Raw genomic sequence first — 22,652 nt, 5'->3', positions numbered from 1 at the left:
TGATTTATAATAAATCAGTTTTATACATAGAAACAAAAGGCTCCCAAATGGCTGCCATATGGAGGTGCTCCATGTCTGTGACTTCGGTAGAAGCCAAGCCTGATGATTCAGTGTTCTCTCCTCCTATCCACTCCTGTATAATAAGGAAGGCAAATGAACCCTTTTCCTCAGTTTTATCACAGATGGGTGGTGGGTGGGGTGGCCGAAACTAGACCTTGAGTGAGGTTTCCTGATCAAGCACATGAGAGGTCACGTTCACCCATTGTCCCATTCCATCCAGTCAGGTACAGTAACCAAGAACATCACAATATTTAGAACTTCTTCCTGAATATGCAGTGTCACACTCATTCTCCAGGGATCATGTTTTGATCAAGTGTAAACTGAAACTGAGATCACCAGGGAGAAAGAAATCTGCCATCTTCTTTCCCTCCTTAACCCTCTAACCCTCTAACCCTCCACCGTCTACCCATCCATCACATAGCCATAATCTCAGTTCTACCCTCTGCCCCCCCATCGAATCTGCTTTTATTTATTCTTAATATTGTATTTATTTATTTTAGAGAGCCAGAGAGCACAAGCAGGGTGAGGGGCAGAGGGAGAAGCAGGCTCCCCACTGAGCAGGGAGCCTGATGCAGGACTCGATCCCAGGACCCTGGGATCATGACCTGAGCCCAAGGCAGACGCTTAACCGACTGAGCCACCCAGGCGCCCTGAATCTGCTTTTAATGACTGGATGTGTATGTTATTCATCTGTTTATCTATGTTGTTCATCTCTGTTTATCTTGTATCTAACCAGGATTTGAAAAGTGGCAAATCATTGGTATACATACAATGGATGGGTGGATAATGGATGGATGGATAATGGATGGATGGATGGATGGATGGATGATGGGTGATGGCTGCCTGGATGGACAGAGGGGAGGGAGGGAGGAAGGAAGGGCAGAAGAAGAAGACCAATCATTTTTCTTTGCAGTAATTTCTGTAAGTGATGCCCAGTCTGGCTCTCTCATTTGGAAGGACTGCAAAATAAATATGATCTAAGGTAGGCAAAGCTTACAAATTTATTAGTGGCTCGTGCAGTAACTTTTAACGTTTCTGTGGCAATACTAGCAACAAATTAATAAAAGCTTAATTTTTATACAAATAGTTTTATTACAAATTTGAATTTTTAAGAAATACACATTGAGAGAAATTACATAAAAGGCCTTAGTAGTCTTAAACGTTTTGGAGACTTTGGGTGAAATGTCATTTCAGGCATAGTGGTCAGTTCTGCTCTCCTGAAATCCACCCGTTCCCTGCTGACGTGCACACAGTGCTCCCGAGAACGAGGAAGCCACGCGAAGCGCTTCCACGTGGGTTACTGACACTAAGATCCTACAGAGCTGTTTTCCACACCAGGCTGCAGAATGAGGAATACGAATGAAACGAAGGCCTTTTACGGTTGCTGGTTTTGAAGTCAAGTCATTCAGTTGTGATTAGTGTTTAAAACCCTGAAGATATTTAATACAGAAAAAAAAAAACAATAAAGCCCAAAGTACATGCTTCACTGTAATAGACACCACGCTCATGAACCTGGGTTTGGCTTTGGCTGATACACGAGTTTTGGTTTGGAGGTGAACAGTGAGAACGGATGTTTCCATCCAACACCCGAGTGTTCAAAAATCTATGTGAAAGGACAACACAGTCTTTTCGAGGAAGAAACTATGTAAGCTTTATTTTAACAGTGGAAATGAAACGAAAACTTGACCTGCCTAATTGCTGACATCTATATAAATTACTAAAATATATATATATTTAATTTCTGCCTACTTTTGGACCATCTTTATTCCACAGGAAATTCGTGATTTCTGCAAAAGCAGCTGCATAGTACCACACAGAGCAGAAAGACCTAAATTTATATTTGGGGTTGGAAGATCCGGCTGCTGAGCCCGCATTCCACGTGCAGCTCCGAAACACCGTGGTCACGTGACGGCTGTTTGTACAGACCCAGCTCGACAGTGACACAAACAGACATCCCATCCGGGGCTGACAAGGCATCTGCTATAATACAAGAGTGGAAACGGGCATTCAAACAGAACGGAAGGCCCCGCACACCTCCTAGCACCCTTTGGTTTTCTGATGGAGTTCTCAAGTTACACATCAGTGCACTGGATTGTAGGACAGACTTAGACTTTTATTTCATCACAAGTGCCACCTGGTATGTCACTATGACAGCTTATCATGGTCTTGGTTTCTCCTTCAGCAAGTAGAGGCCACCGAAGCAGGGTGTGTTAGTTACGCAAATTCCTATAAGGCACTTTACGGTTTTCATACTGGACAGTGAGGTACACAGGATATATTTCTAGGGTTCGTTGCTGTTAAAAAAAAGAAGGGGAAGAGGGGGGAGTAGCACCATGTTGTACGTTAGCGGAGGGCCAGGCTTCATTACGTTCTTCTCATACAGACTTGGCAGCGACTGACGTGTGTGCGCAGCTCCCCGGCCTTCAAGGTGGATGGCGTGGGCTTCCTGCGGGACGACACAGAAACCAGCCTTCGGCGCTGTGGCTCAGCGAGGCGGGCCAGTTCCCAGGGCCTCCCCCCGACCCGGGGAGATCTCCGAGGGGTCGGATGGGAGGGGGCCCCAGCCCGGGACAAGCGGCGACCCTGGCTCACCCCGACCGAGCAGACATGGTGCTGGGTGTCACCCATCCTCACAGTGAGGGGGGGAGTGAGGCACGTGATCACGTGCACCCCCCCCCCATCCCTGGCCACGAGGCTGGCGGCAGGCCAAGTGCACGCCAGGGAGGGCACGGAAACAGCAACCCCACATGTGCTTGGCTCCAAAAGCTGAGCCACACCCACTGGGCCACCCTGCCTCCTCGGCCTGTCATTTCCCCCCTCCATGCTCTCTCCTCAGCCAGATCATAAACTCCCCCAGGTGAAGAAGATTCTCTGCAACCCTTCGCACAGAGTTAAGTGCTCATTAAATACTGGCTGAATGTGTAATGAACAATGCATCTGGGGTAATTAACTAGACCTTGAGATCCTCCTATAAGCTTTTGCTGGATTATATGCAGGTAGTCTGATCAGAGGCCAGAGGGGAGACATTTAGTGCCCCAAATGATAGAAATTCTACCTTAATTTGAGTGTTAGAGGGGTGAAGTCTGAACTGAAGTTGGCACTAACCAAATTCTATTAAAATTAAAGTAGCCATATAATAAAAGTAACATCCTAAAATTAGGCTGCTGATTTTAGCAACTTCTGTGAAAATCTTATTGCCCAAAATTAATTATTTGAAATAATGGGATCTTATCTAATTTTTGTTTTAGTTCATTGTGCTGGGCTGCTGGTTCAAAAAAAACAAAAACAAATCAAAAAACCAACCCATTATTACCTATTAACCCTATAATGGAAGCCCCAGGACCTGATACACCCCCCAAGTGCTCAATTAGGTAACTGGTGGTTAAGTTCTATCCCGAGAGTTGACATCAAGTTTCCAGTGCCTGAAAAGTCTCATGTAAGCTACCCACTGAGTACCTGGTACTTTTTTGGTGCTTAAAATATTACGAGTCGAGAGTGTTGCTTTGCCTTTTATGATCTAACTTAGGAAGGGACGGGCTCCCAGAAGAGTTCCGCCAAATTCTCCCTGAGAAGGCAAAGATGGAGAGGCACATCTCCGGAGGGACCGAACGGTAACTGCTGGGGCTCAGGGGTCCCCGCGCCTGTCCCAGCAGGGGCTGCACGAAGGACAGAGGGCCGGTCGCGCGCTCCTCTCCATCCCGACTGCGCCAGGCTCGGCGGCACCGTCACCCAGGCCAGCTACCCCCTGGGGCAGTCGCCTCAACAGTGGCCGGAATGGAAAAGAAGGGAAGGGTCTTCCCTATCGATTTCAGTGCATTTGGGCTGGAATTAATTTTTATTTTCATGGGTCTAACAAACAGTCTGGTCACGTCCCTCAGACCTCACGCAACGCACACACCAGAGTCGGCATCCAACTGCTACGAGGGCAAACGCTCTCTCCTCCCTCCCTGACCGTTAACATGTATTTTCAAATGCTGTTTGAGGAGCCAGCTGCTCTGACTACATCGCAGTGAATCCACCTACAAAGTGGAAAATGGCCTTTTTTCTCTCAGAATCCTTCAGCCAACAGAAGAACTGAACCTGTCACCTGAGATCTGCCCCTCAAGCGTGTCTCGGCCCTCTGTCCACACGGAACAGAGCCGAGTCCTCATTACTGCCTGCAGAAGACTCCTTCCCAGTCCGCGTCCGAGAAGCCTCTTTAAGACTGTGTGCCCGAGGGAGCGCGCACAGGGGCCCTCCCGACTTACTTGAACATCTCGCTTCTCTCGATGGTGGCAAGCCAAAAGCTGTAAGCGTTCGCGTAGTAGTTGCAGGTCCCACGGCCGTGGCACTCGATGAATGGCGCGCTCCTAAACTCTTCCAGACAAGACCCGGGGGACGCGAGGGCTTGGCCCGAACCTTCAGCACCAGCACTGGTGTGCTGTGGGGCAGATGCGAGCCGTGAGTCAGGGCCCTGCCCACCACCCACACGGGGCCTCGCGGTGCCCGGGGAGGAGCCAGGGGAGCCCCGCAGGGAAGCCACGGGCAGGTCGCGGGGAAACACACTCGTGCTCCACGCGCGGGGCACGGCAGCCAGACGCAGCACCAGAGCTCCACCACCGACCCTCCCCTACTGGGACATGGCCAGCCCGGGTGCATCCGAAGTTAAAGAAACGCTGTCCTCACTATTTATAATGTTTGAAACACTGAAACCACCTCTAACTTGGGACAGAAGAAAGAGCCAAAATGTGTAAATGATGTTGGAACCAACAGATGTGAAATCAACCTTTCTAATCAAAATTGGTGAGGATAATTAAAATCCTGTATTAGATGTTATGTGTCCTTTTATAAAGTAAAGAATAATCATCGGTTACTTTTCTTTCAAAAGAGCGAAAATTTAAACAAGAGAAAGAAAAGGGTAACCATTATTGTAACTGTTGAAATGCCCTTGGGTCTAATGGGTTCAAGGAGGCTCGACCTGCGCTCAGAAACCAGGACCATAAGATGAATGACCCAAAATGAGACAAGACATTCCAAAATCGCCATGACTATTGTTTCGGACGTGGGAATTTCAGAGCCACAAGAGTTGTTTGAGGACAAAGTGAATGCCCTCCATTGCCCGATGAGGACCGGAGAATGCTAGCTAGAACATTCTGGATCTGACCATGGTCCCAGTTTCAAGGACAAAGACAGGGGTCTCCAGACTGTCAGGCCAGAGCCCCTCCACGTCCCCACAAAGCCCCCAATAACTGGGAAGTGATGGAGAACTCTTTCTCTCGGACCCCATTACTTTGGTTTGCTCTTGATTTGGGGAAATTATGGGCAAGCATTGTTTCAGATCTTTGCTATGGTGACAAAATGCTTTCCTGAGGTTCTTTACTCCTTGGGCCAGGGGCCCCTTCTGTCATAATGAGGTTCTGTTTAGTATTTCTTAAGATTACGGAGTCAAAAAATTCAATCCACCTCCACCGGGGTCCTGATCTGTCTACACTGTAGTCCTAACCTGGCTTTCTTCATAAAGCAGCCACAACGCAGTACTTAGACACATCAAAGCAGCTGCTACATCTTTGTGTGGCTGCCAATTCTTTGGCCCTGCTGAAGAGTCTACCTGAAGCCTCGTGCGCCGGCAGTCTCACAACCCAAGTGGAATGCAGACACAGGGCTCTGAAAACCGCTTTCCTGGCCGTCCTATTCCTTCTGCACCTGCCATAACTTATGGCAGAAGGAAACAGTTACACAGCCACTTTCCCGGTCAACAAAGAGCAGGCTAAAGGTCATCCGGGGTCAAAATGTCCATGTGGCCGCACCTGAGGCGGTGAGGACGGGCGGGCCCGTGGTGAGGCGGGAGGAGCCCTGCAGGCCGTTTCCTGGGGGTTATCCACTACGGCCTGGCCTTCCCAGCGCAGAGCTTTCACATACGCAATCGCTACTTTAAGCCGTGGCACGAAAGTCACATAAGCAGCTACCAGGGGGATCTCAAACTGGTGTCATGTTTCCTATTGTAACTGGCGTTTCAGGGGTGGGAACACCGGGGCCTGTGTCCGGGACAGCCAAGGGATGGAGAGCAGCATCTCCTCGCAGGAAGGGCGTGAGCCCCTGCCCCCCCGCACCCCGAGGCTTCTGCTTCAGGCTCAGGCGAGCTGCTTGACTGTGCACCCGTCTCCTCTCCTCCCGGGGAGATGCTCTGACTCGGGGAAAGCTCTTCGTGCTGTCGCCGCCACCTCGTCCCAGAGCAGCGACCCAAGAGGCAGGCGGCGGGCTCTGGCCAGGCGCTGGAATGGCCGCCGTCTGCAGCGGAACAGGCCAGGCCCCTGGGAAGGATTTGGCCGGGAGGAGAGGCCGGCACCCGCGTGAGCCTGAGAACGGAGGGTTGGGGCGCGGGGGGAGGGGGAGGAGGCGGGGGCGCGAGCGGGCGACTCTGCCAGGGGTGCGGGGAGTTCCCCAGACGCTCACCATCACGAAGGAATAGCCAATCCAGAGGGAGGACCAGCCGCTGGGGCACTGCGGGATCTGAATGGTCTGGCTGTGCACGGCCATCACCATGGCTGGCGCCTCACACACTGCGCACCTGGAAGGCACAGAGCACAGACCCTGAGCACGGCCGCAGGGACAGCGCAGGACGAAGCCTGTGCCTGTCCGATCTTCGTCCCCGTGCTCTCACCCACCCTCTGCACTCACACGTTCTGAGCCAGCGTCATGCTCCCGACACACTGCGGCGTGGAGCCCTCTCACTGATTTTATAAGCCCCCCCCCCCCAGTGCTAGAAAATCCACATCCAACACTTGTTGAGCCATCTGCTTTGTGGGAAGGGGGAAATCGCAAGGCCAGGCTGTAACTGTGGCCATCTCCCGGAGGGGCTGGGAGACCGTGGATGGGTGTTTTCTCCTTTGTGCATTCAGTGTTTTCCGACTTTTCAACAGGGGGTGTGGATTTCAGCAAACACAATTAACACTTGAGCCACGGGAGTCGGTGAAACCCAAGTGCTACCACTTCCGGAATTCAGCGATTTGTTTTCAGCTGAGAATCATCTTCAACAGAAGGAATACGTGGTGACAGAGTAGCCAGCAAACACTGCATCTGGGGCTGGATGTCCCCGTGAGCCCGCTTCGGACTGACTGGCAGGCAGCAGAGCCGTGGCGAGACCCTGCCCCGGGGGGGGAAGGGGAGGCGCTGGTGGACACTGCCGCGGGAGGGCCTCCCACAGAACTTGCTCCAGGACAGGTGCCCCCCGAGCCAGCTGGCCGACCCCAGCAACAAACTACAGCAACACACCCTCTTCTGACTCAGATCTGCCCGGTTCAGGGAACCCTTCGATGGCAGGGTAATGTTTTGTAAAAGAAAAAAAAAAATTAAACACCAGCACTCACATAATTACATTCAAGTCACAAAATGAACAGAGTGTTAGCCATGCTGATAAATGACTATAAATGGTGTTAATAATTACACCTAGTTATGCTGGAACATTTGCATGAAAATGGATGGGGAGCAGTCAGAGGCCTAAATTAGTCATTCGACTTTCCATGCATGCGCGTGTGTGCGCGCACATGTGAGCGCGCAATTTTCTATTTTATTCACACCAGGGCAGATGAATTAAAAGGCTCAGTTAAACAACAGTTACTGAAATTGGCCTTATACATCTGCCACCATCTGTCTACCAGACACAGAAGCCAGAAATAGAGCGTGGCGGCCGGTGCTCGATGTCAGGCTCTCTCTGGGCTGGGGGCTCATCGAGACGGGTGTTCCTGATGCCTCCCCGTCATGGACACAGATGGCAAGAGCCGGATGGCCCCCTGAAATTCAGACGGTCAACCCCCTGTGTTATTCCTGAAAAGCCTGAGGCCCCAGAGAGCCGAGAGAGCGCCAGAGCTCGAGCGCGGCTCCCCCGCTGGACTACAGTGGTCTTGCCCCCAGGACAATGAAACAATCAGCAGCTCGTGAGGACTCATGTCTGCAGAAAGCCAGAAACGTCTGCCCTGTTCTCAGGGTGAAGGGAGAGAAGTTGCCAGCTTTTCTGCGTCACAGGAAGATTTTGTGTTATCAACTCTAAAAGTGAAGCTTCTGGAGCTCCCCCAAGTAACCCGGAAGTCCTGAGACCTCGTGCAACTGCAACAAGGGAGTGACAGTAACCATGGAAACCCGCGAACTCAGAGACCGGAAGTGGGCAGCACTGTTCCAAAGGGAGGGAGCGACAGACAGTGTGGCTTCGGGAGCAGCAGGCTCGGGGGCATGACTGGTAAGGTCCCTGCACGCTGAGCTGCTGGGGGTCAGGCAAGAGAAACATGTAAAAAGCCGAAATGCACACCGCTGATGTTGACACAGCCCATGCTTCCGGGCTGGGGGTCTTCCTGAAAGTAAGGGGTCCACTGGGAATAGCAAATCTCAGACACAGGCTTCTCATGGACCTGATTTTGGAATATTGCAAACACATGCCACAACCCCTTCCTCAACCAAATCAAGGTCAAAGGGTAGTTTTATCAAGGTGGTAAATAACAAACAAACATGAATAATCATTTTCTACCTGTTATCCAAGGGAAGCTGAACAAAAACACAAAGGTGGTTAGTTTTCCTTCGGGTGCAGCCGGCATGGTTCTGCGCCAGGACAGTCTCCGCAGAGAAAGTCTCAGACGCTCACTGACACACGTAAATAATGGTTTGGAAAGGTGCCACTCGAAAGTGTAATGAACCACTTTTCCCATTTTAAGACCCATAAAGTGAGTTTTCTTACAGCTCCAAAGAAACATCAAAGAAAGTTATCAGGGGATAGTTTAATGTAAATCCACCGAAAACCTATGGTTTTCCTGTTTATCAGGCCATCTCCCAGCTCTTTGGCTCTGGGTCCCCCTCTGTGGTACCTGTCCCCTCAGTAAGAACGGGATCTGCCGGGACCTGCAGCCCTGCATGTGCACGTGGAACCAGAAGGGCTAGAGCCCCACACTGGCCTCAGGGCTCCCAGGACCGGCTCCAGCACGCACTTCCTGCTCCCTCTGCCCTCTGACCACAGGACCCTGCCATCTCCTTCTTCCTCGTCAAAAGCTGCTTGGTTCTTTAGAGGGAATGTAGAAAAGGCAGTGAGTCCTCACTCTCACTTCCCTGAGGCAAACCCGTCTGCCTTGTTATTCTATTCATCCCTTATTATCCTACTGTGTTAGAAAGTACAACTATAAAATAGCTTCTTAGATGAATTCATATCATTGCCACTTTTCTACTACTTCTGAGTAGAGCGAAGGAATCAGCGTTTAATTGGAAGGAATGAAGCAAAAATAGGACAATCGTGTATTTCTCAGTCATAATAATTTCAATTTCCCCTCTTACTTCCTACCAGGCAGACCTGAAAACATACTCCAGACATTAATTAGCATGGAAAGCACTTAATTTGGGAAGCTGCTCAGTCAAACACATGAATTGTCAGTGGGACTTCATCCTAAGGGAGCAGAAGTTAGTGGGGGTGGGAGAGTATGAAAAAAATCTTAGTATGTATACATTTTTATGTATACAGTAAATCTGTATCATCTTTTTGTGTATAAAGCACAGATAGTATGTCTGAGGTGTTACAATTTCAGAGAGACCACCTCTCACACCCATATGTGAGTTCCTGAATTAAATACTATTGTGCACTTAGAAATGATTAAGATGATTCATTTTATGTGATGTCTATTTTACTACAATTAAAAATAACAAAAAAAATTTTTTAATTTCATGGGGGTGGGGCAATCAGAAGAAAAAAACCTGAAAAGGCTCCTCAAGGAGAGAATTATTTGATAAAACAAAACTGAGAACGCTGTTCCTGTGGCTGCCAAGGAACCCAGGGGCACGGCTTCACGGGACGGAGGGCGGCCACCCCTATGACTCACACGGAACAGGAATTCTGCCCCAAAGCCGGGCATCACTTCTCCAAGGCACTGCCCTGGCATTTTGAAGAGGAGAGCTAACTTTTATATCGAACTTGTGTTACAAAAGTCTGACGTTACAATCAATAAACTGAATGGCAATGGGTCGAATGTTTTGGGGGGGAAAGTGAAAAAAACAGTAACAACCTCTCCTAGACTATGAGAGATCTGTCTTCTTCAATTCTACATCCGCTCCGACAAATGCCCAACTCACCTGCTAATAAACGGTCTGATATTGTCCCCGGCAATGGGCGCCATGGACATGGGCATGGGCTCAGGCGTGGACAACCAGTAGGAGTAGTCATTTCGGGAGGCAAAGTTACACACATTGTTGATGTTGCAGAAAAGGAAGGGCATCGTACTGAACTTGCGCAGGCAGCTTCCAGCCGTGCCTAGAGCCACGGGGAGAGACAGAATCAAGGGCTGGCTGTATAATCAGTCTGCCTCCAAGCAAAGCAACCATCAAAATGGAAATGAGAATGTTTTACCTTATAAACAGGAAGAAGGAAGTAAATACACGCACAGACTAGTGTGATTGTAAATGAGCACTAAATTACATTTAAAGTGATCAAGGTAAAAGGAAAACTATAAAGAATTACATAGGATATTTTGATTAAAGGAGAGAAATCTTTTATAAAACTGAATTCCAAGAGAAATTTAACAGGTGGCTCCTCGTACGATGGACAGTAACCACCTGGACAACGTCTTTAACAACCGTTTTGCCGCAAATGCAGAGATTCTAGGGCTGCTTGTTTCCGAGCTCCATACCAGTTAGAGGTGTGTGCCGTTAAGTGGGTCATTGTTTAGAAAGAGCACCAGTAAAACGGCCCTATTTTAAGAATCTCAAAGCTAACTGCGAAGTATATACTCCAGAAATCGTGACCTACTTGATAATTTGAAGAAGAGATTGAAAGTTGTATGAATTGAAAAGGTTTTACATTTTCTGGGCTTCTCTTAGTAATGGGGTAGCTGCTGAACTTGGTGGTTTGCTTTATAAGGCGGGAGGGAAACGGAATCAGGCGCCCTTTGCACTGACCGTGTCTTTGTGGTGCCCTGAACACAGGACCGGAGCTGAGTACAGCTCTGCCGGCTGCCACAGCTCGGTATCACACGAACACCCACGTCCCCAGCGTCTCACCCAAGTCCTGGCCGTGGGCCCTTTCGTTGCCTTGCACATAGAGCAAGGAGTACCCGTGGTAAAGAATTTTGGTCCCAGGAGGACACTGTGGGTCATCCGTTGTCTGACTGTGCCTGGTCACAAGGAAGCCGTGATCAACAGACGGGGTGCCTGGGGGACCCATGGATCCTGGCAATCCATCAGGGCCTGGCGGGCCCGGAAACCCTCGCGGACCTGGAAGACAGAAGAGAAATGAGCTTCCCTGGCTGCAGACAGGCTCCCCTGAAAGACTTTGAAGACGACTAAGTACAGCAACACGCCTCTGTGCTGCCCCAGCTTCTCCTTTCTACAGACCACCCGAGCTGTTTTATAAACACAGTGCTGGGTGCAGAGCTGATGCTCAGAAAATTGAGCCCAATGGGTAAACGAAATATGTGAAAAGGAATATATGAGTAGGTAGAATAAATGACATGATTCCACGTGTGTCACTCAGATAACATTTGGGGCTCCTCTAAGGGAGAAGGATCACAGAATTATTAGACTAAAACCTCCTTTTAAGGTGGCTTCCCTTCCACAGCAGCCCACCCAGCACAGTGCGTGGAAATGGGGTGGTAAGGGCTGGGTGCTGGTGGTGAGTCCTATCGTCCCCCGGGTCACTGTGCTCGCTGCCCACGAAGCTGCTCACGGACCTTCTGCTGGGCTGGGCCCCTGGCCCCTCCAGTCGATCCCTCAGGCTTCAGCATCTCAGTCATTATGGGGCAGCTGAGTTTCGGCTTCCTCGGGGAGCAGACCCACTGCATCCCGAGCCGGACAGCGGCCTTGTGGCCAACGCTGGCATTATGATCTACTCCCTCTTGTCTGTTGCCGACATGGAATTTCTGTAGCTACAGCCCGCTCCCCCCCAATCAGGAGGCCACAGGCCGTCCCTGCTGGCCATCTTTCAACAACACCTGGAAACAGTACGCTGCTTCAACATCTGTCTCTCCACACAGAAAAAATGACAGCCCTTTAGCTCCTCTGTAAGACCTTATTTCCTCTAAACAAATTAAAAAAAAAAACAAAACCCAAAAACAGAAACCAGACTTCTTCGGAAATCTGCCAAGTAACGTTTTCAATTCCACTGTGCACGTTTCCGCACACTTCGAACCGAAGGATGCAGGTGGAGGGCGACTGGGTCAGGAGGAAACCTACCAGGAGGGCCGAAGGGTCCGGTCTCTCCTTTCTGGCCAGGGGCGCCGTCAAAACCAGGAACACCGGGCGGTCCAGGTAAGCCCACGGATCCTGTCACACCTGCAGGAAAGGGCAAGGAATTCACGACCTGGTCCTGGAGCGCCACAGGCTGTGGCTTTTTCTTCCCTTTTGGAGTGTGTTTTTAGCCTCCTGGCCGGGCAGCCTAAGACCCTCAGCTGCAGTGAGAAAGTTCTGCCGGAAGCCAGGAGCCCTTCCCACGATGCCTTGTTCACAACCCCCGGGGTGGTAGCCAAACCAGCATTTGCCAGCGACAGGCTCCACCATCTGATCCAGAGCGCCCCTGGCTGCTCGCTCCTATTGTCTGGAGCATGGTGTGGGGAAAGGCAGTTTCTGGGGGGAAAGGGAGGGCTGTGACACATTTTCGTGTTCTCAAGTATCTCCCCCAGGCCATATTCCCAAGCCTCAAGTAATTCTTATGCAACAGGTATACCCACATGGATAGGCTTTTGTTTTCATGTGCACCCTTTACTCGCAGAGAGTTTAAACTTAAATTTTCATGGATGCCTCCTCTCAACTGTAGAGTTTTCCTTCTCCTTTACTGTCCACCCACCCTCACCGGTAGCTCTTGCAATAGGGAGTGTTCATAAAGTTCTGGGTCAGGTGTCTGGGAACCCCAGGCACGAAATGCCGGCTGGCTGGGGCCTCTGGGCCACTGTCAGGGCCCATTCTTGAGGTTCTAGACTGACACCTCCCGCCATCCCTTATCTTCTCGCTGGGAAAGGCGATCTCTGTGTCTGCAGCCCATGGGTTCCCCAGTGAGCACAGATGTGTTGAACTGTACATTCCTCCAGCTTCTCCTGTATTTTGTCCTGGCTTTTTCAGTCCCCTCAAAAACTTCACTAGGTTTTGATTCCATTGAAGGAAAGTAAGAAAGTCATATTCAAATACGTGTCTATACACTCACCACCCAGAGGCCCCGGTTTGAGACACATGCGTGAGGAGGAAAGCCCACTGGTTCCCCCCGACCCCCACACCTCCCCTTCGTAGCTCGGCTACTCTTACCTTGCTGTCCTTTGGGGCCTGGAGGCCCCGGGAGCCCCTTCAGACCTGCGGGACCCTCAGGACCAGGAAGCCCTGGCTCCCCTTTGATGACATCGTAGGGTCCCGGGGGACCCGGGGGGCCGGGAAGGCCTGCAGAAATCAGAGGTGCCAATGATCAATTCCACTGTCAATGCTCACGGGAGAAGAGCCCAATGTGAAACCCAATCCAAACACAACATTTCTCAGAATCCGGTCAGTATCAAAAATACAAGTCACGTGCATACTTCTACTATTTAACACAAAATCCTGAATCCTCAGGCTGGGGGTCATTAGTATAAACTGGCCGCTCGGTTCTGGAATCCCCGACAACCACCATGCGGCCCTCACCTACACAGGCCCAGCAGGCGAAGCTCCGTCCCTCCCAGGGAGCCCACCCGCACCCAGAGGGCTGCAATGTATGCAATCAGAAGGGCTCTTCCTATAGTCTCTGAAATCGGCTGTAGGTACATTCCAAGCATGGGCCTTCATTTTCCAATGACGCATAAAGTTAACCCTTCTGCATGACAGCCCTTGAAAGATGAGGAGCAGCTCCAGAGTCCGCAGAGGCTGAGTCGGCCCCAGCCCCCAGGCCTCTCCTGCCCTCCACACACCTTCCCCATTTCTTTTGTTCCTGACATTGCACTGCTCAGTCTCTCTCCTGAAGCATGATTTTGAAAATTAAACACGGCCCTGCAGATATGGTCGGCCCCGCAGAAGCTAGAACGGGATGCTGTTTTCACCCCGAAAATGCCTTGGGGCGTGGGAGCCGCCACACACTGCGATGGTGGAGAAGCCGAGGAAGAGTCTTCCCTGTGCAGAGCTCCTTGCCGCCCGGCCCCCATGCAGCCTGTCCATGCAAGACCGAGCTCCTCCCTAGGACAGCTAAGTGGCTGGGCTGCTTGCCTCCGGAGCCTGCGGGCTGTGAATCTTGAGTCTGTCCTACTCTCTCCGGATTTACCTCCTAGATTTAAGGAGCCTGACTTTCAAGACACGTCATAAAAATGTCCTGACAAGCTACCAAAGAATTTTTAATCAACTGTTTCCTGATGATACTCAAGCCTCTCACGTCTGTAAAACCAAACTCCCTAATTCCGTGCATTCAAAGCACCAGCAAGGCCCAGCGAGCACAGCAAACGCTCCTACCTTTACTTCCGGGGAAGCCCTGGTCACCTTGATCCCCCTTCGCTCCCTGCAGGCCAGGGAGGCCTTTCTGACCTGGAGGAAAGAAGAACATCGTCTGCACAGAATTCCCAACTACATGCAAGTACGGTTGTATACACGCACGCAGGCACACACACATACCTACACATGCGCACACACGTGTGCCCATTTCATGTGTGTCCGCATACACACATACCTACGTACAGGAATACCCATGTATACGTGCATACACACATACAGTGAACACATTTCCAGTTTGTTCTCAGGGAAGAAAAGAACATTACTTCTGGTCAGCTATATAAAACTTTTCATGAAACTCTTCTTTCTAGAACCTAGAAGTCACATTTTTCCAAACCTACAACAAACTATAAAATGATCACAAATAGTGGAGGGGCACATGATCCTGTTTTTGGCCACAATCTGGTGCACACATGTCCCCAAATAGACCCCAAGATGCCTGCAGGCTGAGAACTTGTTTTATTCACCTGGCATTCATATGTATCAGATTCAGCAGTAAAACTCACAGCGCCTGGGAGCTGAGAGGCACCCAATAAATGTTCGCTTAATACGTTAATAAATTAATGAATGCCCCAAATCCATGATTTCTTACTGATAATACAAATGATCGAGATGCAAATGATCCACTGATTCTTAATAAGAACATGCAGAGTGTCTTTCTACAGCCATTCATAGGGTGATAGAAATCAGGGTGCCATAGCACGAAATAGCATGTTTAACTGGGAGAACAGTGTCTTGCACCGTAATCAGGCCGAAAGGGCCAGTGGTCAGGTTTTGCCTCCAAGCAGCACCTTCTTTATGGTCTTACCTTGAAATCCTGGCACTCCTGGAGGCCCCATGTCACCCTTAGAACCTGTGATCCCTGGCGAGCCACCAATCCCCTAGACACACAAGGAGAATGTCAGCCGGGAAATGCTCAGGAGGTGGTAAGTCTCTCAAGTAACCTGCTAGTCAGGGGCCTGGGGCAGGACCTCAGCGTTCTGCAAAGGAGCTCTGTGAACAAACAGTGCCCTGTGCTTTCTTGAGTGACATAAAAAGAAAGACAAAATCTCTATGCGCGTCTATACTAGGGAGCTGGAAGTTGGGACAACTTGCTTCCTTCACGGTGCCTCCTCCCCTTGTCCATCTACACAGTCAGTTCCCAGAGCAGGTGCACGCCATGCGTCCTGCCATCCCCAGGCCACAGCACGGTGCCGTGGACACACCTGGGCCTTCCTGAGCACATGTCACCGTGACATATCAACCTTTCAGCACTGAACTACCGTATGGAAACTTTCCCCCAAACACTCAGGCATAATGCATTTTCTTTAGAATTAGCTTGATATGTTATCTGAAAAGGGATTTTAAATATGGAGAGAAGGAAACACATAACCAAAGGAGGACTGTTTTTCTTTACAAATATGGCATCACTCATGTATTTTAAACATATTATCTCATTTTCTGGCTATTTCAAAATATTTCCTCCTCACACTCCTCAGTGTAAATAAGTCATACGGTTTCTCACGTATTATTTGTTTCTTTGCTTATTTAAAAAAGCGTCACAGTGAAAACATGCACAAACACAGATGTGCGTACACACACGTCGACAGGTACGTGGACACGGCCAGCCACTCATGGCACCAGAAATAGGGAGCGCACTTCTCTTACTGAAGCCTGCTGTCTGCATCAAGGGTGTACCCAGATTTCCAGCACAGGCACTGAGCTGCAATCCCCAGCAATGGGGATTACAATCCCCCGGGGCGGGTCTTGTAAAACTAGATGCAAAGAATGTTGTACTCGTAAGCTACTGTGGTGTCAGGCAAGATGGCGGATGACCAACAACAAGCAGCAGCCCCTCCAGAGAGGATTCAAGAGTGAAACAGCCCTGTACACACACGCACGGCCCTGTGACCCTGTTCCCACACAAGACGGGACACACGGACAACTCACAGGCAGGCCTTGGAATCCTGGCTCTCCCTTGGGCCCTGGAACTCCGGGAGTCCCCGGCCAGCCCGGGTTTCCTTTGTCACCTTTGAGGCCATCAAGCCCAGGGAGCCCCGGAGGCCCCACAGGTCCTGGAAGCCCTAATGGGAGACACGAAAGTCGCACGTTTGGGGTTAGAGGGTGATTTAATGGACAGGTGGGCTTGGCATCTCCACCCAACTGCCCCCCGCCCCGGACAACAACACTGTAGGGCGCTGTGGGAGCCTGCGGAAATCCCACCGGTCCTAGAAGGGAGAATCTGCTCGATGGCACCCCAACCGCAGCAAACAACCCCGCCACACAGTCGCCCCAGGGTGGGGACGGGGGCGGGGCGTGCCAGGATGCCACCGGGTGAAAAGCCAGCACGGGTCACATCTGTGCCCCAGTCTCCCCCAGGAACGTCTAGTCTACCTCTAATCACTTATCACATCTACTGAACTCCTTGACAGAGAGGACCTGGAGCAGGGGGGGAGTGACCCAGCAGAGGCCAAACAACAAGGGTCCCCAAATATCTGAAGCAGTTTCGAGCTGCAATCAATGCTGCAAACTTCTAAGTGAAAAACTCCACTGAGGACTGAAGTACTTCCATCACTTTCACACTCGTGCGTGTTCGTGCCTTCTGTGGTCGGTCCCGGCTCTGACCCTGCTGAGACACCCTTACCTGGCAGGCCAGGCTGACCCTGTGGGCCCCGGTCTCCTTTGGGCCCCTCCATAGCGTGGCCCGGAGCTCCAGGTAAGCCCGGCTGTCCTTGCGGCCCCGGGGGACCCATGAATCCTTGCTCTCCTTTGGATCCGGGGATGCCTGGACTCCCGGCTTGTCCTGGGAAACCCACGTCACCCTTTGAACCTAAACAACAACAACAGTTTGAGATGGTGGTGAAAAGCAGGGGAGAAGAGAAACCACGGTACAGGGACAAGGAGGGAGCGGCTTCCGGAAGGCATAGGGGGGGACGACAGAGCTATGTGCCCTCTCCCTGCTTTACTAAGTAACACACCAGACTCCAGCCATGGTCGACCTGGAGAAGAGTAAGCTTAGAATACAAGAGCCCAGCTGTCATTCTTGATGCTTTTAACATTTTTTAAAAGATTTTATTTATTTATTGAAACCCACACAAGTGAGCAAGGGGCTCAAAGGCAGGGAGCCCGATGCGGGACTCGATCCCAAGACCCCAGGATCATGACCTAAGCTGAAGGCAGATGCTTAACTGACTGAGCCTCTCAGGCGCCTCTCTTTATACTTTTTAAAGGAAGTGTTTTGCCGCAAAGCCACTGGAATGCAAGCTCAGAGCGAGTGCAAGCAAGCGTGCTGCTAGATGAAGGGCTTGTTACAGCCACACCACGGAACACTACTCAGCAAGAAACAGGAGGGAACGACTGGTACAAGCCGCCACACCAGTGACTCTCAAACTAATTATGCTGTGCAAACAAAGTCTCACTAAAAAGAGTAAAATACAGAGGATTCTGTCGATACAAAACTCTAGAAAATGCAAGCTAATCCACAGTGCCAGAAGACAGACCAGTGGGCGGTGATGGGATGGCACTGGGGGCAGGAAGGGCAAGCTGGGGATGACAAAGCAGCCTAGGAGACTTGGGGTGATGGAAGTGTTCACTGTCTTGAATGTGGGGGTACTTCTGCACGTGTGTACATGTACCAAGACTTACCAAATGGCACCCTCTACATCTGTGTAGTTTATTGTATGTCAATGAGAGAAACCCGGTAGTAAACTGTTTTTAAAGTTTTTTAAGGTAAGAACTTATAGGGGAAAAAAATCCCTGCATGTGTAGTCTCCACCATATTACTCCAAACTTGCTAATTAAATACCAAAATTCTAGGATGATTTCAAGGTTCTTAAGAAAAAGTAAGAAAGGAATGAAACAGAGTCATCGCCAAAACTGACAGCAGGCCCCTCCTTGTGATTCTTGTCTTGCTTTTTCAGAAGACAATGACAGTGCACCAGATGGTGGTTTGTCGGGGGCCAGGAGCAGGCACAGACGAGACCAACCCAGAGCTGGCATCTGTCACCCCTGCCCACGGCCTCCTCGCAACCGTGAGACCCGCTCTGTTTCGCAAATGTTACCTTTCTCTCCTTTGGCTCCTGGAAACCCTGGGAATCCTCTCCCGGGCAGACCTGTAAGTTAAGGGTAAGAAGTCACATCCACATTTCCTAAAATAGTTGATCTGCAGGTCCAGCACTAAACACCGTCAACTCTGTGTGCCAATACCATATGCTCTTTATAGGATATGTGGAAATCAGTTCACCACACACGTGAGAGAAAAATCCCATTCCCACGGTTGTGCTGAGAGGCCCTGGACTGGGTATGGATCATTTAGCACTTGTCTTAAGTACCTGTCAGCACAGAACCGTTACGGCATTTAGTAGAAATGGTCTGTACAAAAGTAAGTACGTATTTTCTCCTCCCGTCTAGAGACTAACAAACTGGCTTTTCTCAGACGACCATCCAACTAACAGCCGTTCTAGGGGGAGGCAGAGAGAGTCAGAGACGTTCCGGACAGGAAACACTGGGAAGCCCACACACGTGAGCAAGGGGCTCGAAGGAAGATGGAAGTGGGGGAAAGCAGGTGTGGAGGCACTTCATGAATTATTGTTATAAGAAAATGAACGCACGCAATATAAACGTAAGGTGTATAAAATGAAACAATGAACTTTAGCAAGAGGTCAGCCCTGACCGCAGGAAACCCCCTGGATGCCCCTCTCCAGCAACATTCCCCAAGTGGGTCCCCGACTCGGGGTCACCCTCTTGCTACACACGAGTACTACCATGTACGTGATTCCCACTGTCGGAGCCGGCAGCCCATGAGTGACAGGAGCAGATGCGGGGGACCGGCAATGTCCCCAGGACCACCTCTCTAAAGGGGGAAATGCCAGGCTCGGGAGGGAGAGCCTGGGCTGTTTCTGGGTGTCTCTCTCACGCGCCACTGGGAGCTCAGGGCAGGAGCCCGTGACTGCTGCTAGAAGAAATGCACGCCCCCTGCCCCTCTTCTTATCCAGGCCTCTCCCCTTGTCCACACCAGTGTTCAAACATGGGGTTCAAACGCATGGGGTAGGTGCCACTTTGTGCGCAGCCCCAGTCACTTAGCACGGTCCGGAAGTCTGAGACCTGTTGACCGCAGGGAGCAGCTCGTCCTGAAAGGGAGCAGAAGCTGAGCATACCTGCTTCACCCTTCTCTCCCGCCGACCCCGGGATTCCGTCACTGCCGGGCTCCCCTTTCTGGCCAGCTGGGCCCGTGGGGCCAGGACTCCCAGGAAGACCTCAGAGAGAAGAGTCACATCAGTCAGTCAGGCACGGACACTCTTACGGCACCTGCTCTGCATGCAAGACCCTCAGGTGACCTTCCTCCAGGGAGCCGTTTCCCCCAGCACACCTGGCGTCCCCGAGACACGTACATCACACTCCCACACTGACACACAAACCGATTCTAGAACCTCTAGAACCAACTGGACCTAGCTGTACCGCCAGCTCTGCGACCTTGGTTCTAGCTCCTAACTGGTGGCCAGACCTCAGAAAGACCCCGTGAGTCCCCTACATTCAGTTTGTTCATCTGAAACGAGGAGGGCTGGGTCACCCGGGGACATTCTGGGGTTCACGATGCGCCACCTCGAGGGAGGGAAACTCCCAGCCTCGATGGCCCGTCTGCATTCGAAAAAGTGGTCTCTACCTGCTTCTCCTTTGATGCCAGGAATGCCATCCGATCCCGGGAGACCTTTGTCACCTTTTTCTCCAGGCAATCCGGGGCTTCCTAATGGGAAACAAAAGACACCAGAATGCCATCAGTTTGAGTCTTCCCGTCATCTTCAAACCCAAGCTCGGGAGGGGGCCCGGCTCACCTACCTGGATAGCCGACACTCCCTGGCGAGCCTTTGGGGCCTGGGGAGCCAGGGACCCCTGGGATACCAGCGCTGCCTTTTTCTCCTTTCTCTCCAGGACTCCCCGGAAAGCCTGCGACCCCTTGATCTCCCTGTGAGTAGACAATGGGCCCATGCATTTTACATCTGTCCCCAGACAAAAGTCTGGGGGCCCCTTCTGGATAACAGTACGCATTTTGGTACCATTATGTTGCACTGGAGAATCCCATTTCCAGCTTTCTAACAAAGAGTCAAAGTCCACATCCGAAAAACGAGGACAAACGGGAAACCCAGAGCAAAAGAGCCAGTTATCTGTTTCTACTCTTCATGGTCTTCCTCACCCTTCCTTTCCAGCTCGTGAGAGCTTGCTACCCTGCCTCTCCAACAGCCTCTAGACCCTTCCCAAGGAAGGGGTGGTGGACAGAAGGCAAGAGGGACAACTCAGAGTAAGTCGGGGGACACTGTTCTGTGTTACGAGTAAGTTAATGTGCTGAGCTGCTCAGATGGGGGGCAGGGGAGGTTTCCAAGCAGGGGGCTGTTACCTTGTCCCCAGGACGGCCCGGAATTCCAATGCCAGGTAGGCCCACCTGCCCTTTCTCTCCTTTGGCTCCTTTCTCCCCGGGTAAGCCAGGGACGCCCTGTGGGCCGGGGATTCCAGGCACACCTTTTTCTCCCGGTGTTCCTATAAACGCAGACAACTGAAACTTGAATGTGTGCTTAGCAGGTGCTAATATTCAAAATAAAAAAGCACTTTGACGGCCTGCAAGAAGGAGGTAAAAGAACATGTTTCCCTTCATTTATCAATCTCTTAGTTATGCAGGCAGATGCCAGTTGCCCACAGCACGTAACTGCCACGCTAGGAAGCGTCTGTCCTGTCTTCTAGAGACCACCATTTCACAGAGAGAGAGAAGAAATACATGAACTCCTCAGCATATTTGCTTTGGCAGCAGTATAACAAAGGGCTTTTATGTTCCTTATTCTACAATCAATGCACATTACCCCGAAGAATCAGAGGGTCGTGAGGCGGGCCATCATAAGAGTAAACGCATACCTAGTTTCGTAACGTATGCTGGTACCGAGACCTACTTACAAACAGGTGTAGTAAACAGCGAGCTAGATGTCTCTATGTCAAATGGGGGTGATCAGGCGCCTCGTGAAGGCATAGGGGGGGCTAGAGGGGCCGGCCTCCTGCCTCGGCTCTCCCTTCCCCGTGGATTCCGAGAGGCACTAGCCACGGACCCACCTGAGGCCCGCGCTTTCCACCTCTCACCCGCCTCCTCATGGGAGTGAATGCGCCAGGCGGGGTTGGGGCCAGTTCAGGGTTGGGGTAGAGGAACCAGAGGGCGCTAGCGGCTGGCCCGGACTGCACGGGGGACATGGTGGCCAGGTGGACAGTCACCTGGAGGTAATCGAAAGGTGACGGCAGACAGCCCATGTTTTATTTTATTGAATTGTGATTTTCTTTTTTTTAGCAGTGGTCGCTGTGTCAGCCAAGTGCCACTGATCCTGAGGCATGAGACCATACAGAACTGAAGACGTGCATTGGGGTCAAAGACTGGATTACACCCTCGGGTCAATGTACATCCTCCTACAGTCCTGTCCCACCAGCCCTGGCGCGTTCTTTTCTTTAGAAAGAAGACACCTTATCTGAATCCAATGTACCTGGCAGGCCCATGCCACCAACCGATCCTTTGGGTCCAGGGAGTCCCGGAGCACCCGGGGTTCCACCTATGCCTGGGTCACCTTTAGGTCCTAGGGTAACAGAGAAAAACCCGGCAGGTTAATGCCAATGAACAGTGCTGGGTGACATTCCCTGAGCACCCTTAGCACGAGCTCCCGCCGTGCGGTGGACTTGAACTTCACTGCATACCTGGCTGCCCAGGATGCCCCGCCTGCCCGTCCTTTCCAGGTACTCCTGGGGTTCCAGGGTCTCCCCGGGATCCTTTATCACCAGTTGGTCCAGTCTGTCCTGCACGTCACAGAAAAAAGAATGATGATGACCCACGTCTGCTTAAAAGGCAAACTGCTGCAGAAACACAGGTTGGGTTGATATTACTGGTGCAGAGCTACAGCCCTGGTCAGACATGCAGCTCTACCCCCCACCGGACCCCTCATCCAGTCACCTTTCTCTCCTTGGTCTCCCTTCTGACCCTTCATGCTGCCCATGTCCACCTTATCCATGGAGCCAGGCTTGCCGGGGAGACCCACATCTCCTTTGTCCCCCTTGAAGCCAGGGTCTCCCCTGGGCCCCGAGGAGCCCGGGAAGCCGTGGTCCCCTGCAGAGGAAAGACAAGCACCGGTGAAGTGTGGCCAAGGCCTCAGAGGCAGCGA

The 22,652-nt window shown here is 51.3% G+C and overlaps 1 protein-coding gene across 2 annotated transcripts in view; it reads right to left on the bottom strand.

Moving 5' to 3' along the window:
• Positions 1-1,686: 1,686 nt before the first annotated feature.
• COL4A1 (collagen type IV alpha 1 chain) overlaps positions 1,687-22,652 on the bottom strand; it is a 134,530-nt gene continuing 113,564 nt past the window's right edge. For both annotated transcript variants that reach the window (XM_045869704.3, XM_045869705.3), the window contains 19 exons: positions 22,445-22,597; positions 22,192-22,290; positions 21,984-22,073; positions 20,864-21,003; positions 20,308-20,434; positions 20,135-20,215; positions 19,629-19,727; positions 18,534-18,584; positions 17,117-17,302; positions 16,423-16,556; positions 15,302-15,374; positions 14,458-14,529; positions 13,297-13,425; positions 12,235-12,333; positions 11,065-11,277; positions 10,141-10,318; positions 6,493-6,607; positions 4,308-4,480; positions 1,687-2,506 (listed from right to left, as the gene is read on the bottom strand). In XM_045869704.3, coding sequence (XP_045725660.1) covers positions 2,425-2,506; positions 4,308-4,480; positions 6,493-6,607; positions 10,141-10,318; positions 11,065-11,277; positions 12,235-12,333; positions 13,297-13,425; positions 14,458-14,529; positions 15,302-15,374; positions 16,423-16,556; positions 17,117-17,302; positions 18,534-18,584; positions 19,629-19,727; positions 20,135-20,215; positions 20,308-20,434; positions 20,864-21,003; positions 21,984-22,073; positions 22,192-22,290; positions 22,445-22,597 — 2,294 coding nt within the window. In that variant the 3' untranslated portion in view covers positions 1,687-2,424. The remainder of the gene's footprint in view (positions 2,507-4,307; positions 4,481-6,492; positions 6,608-10,140; positions 10,319-11,064; positions 11,278-12,234; positions 12,334-13,296; positions 13,426-14,457; positions 14,530-15,301; positions 15,375-16,422; positions 16,557-17,116; positions 17,303-18,533; positions 18,585-19,628; positions 19,728-20,134; positions 20,216-20,307; positions 20,435-20,863; positions 21,004-21,983; positions 22,074-22,191; positions 22,291-22,444; positions 22,598-22,652) is intronic.

This window comes from Mirounga angustirostris, unplaced genomic scaffold, assembly GCF_029215605.1.
Source record: "Mirounga angustirostris isolate CCGP_5_RB_7025 unplaced genomic scaffold, mMirAng1.0.hap1 SCAF_3, whole genome shotgun sequence".
In the NCBI taxonomy this organism is placed as follows: Eukaryota; Metazoa; Chordata; class Mammalia; order Carnivora; family Phocidae; genus Mirounga; species Mirounga angustirostris.
Note: the sequence above shows the minus strand (reverse complement) of the source record. Positions and strands in the feature narration are given on the sequence as shown.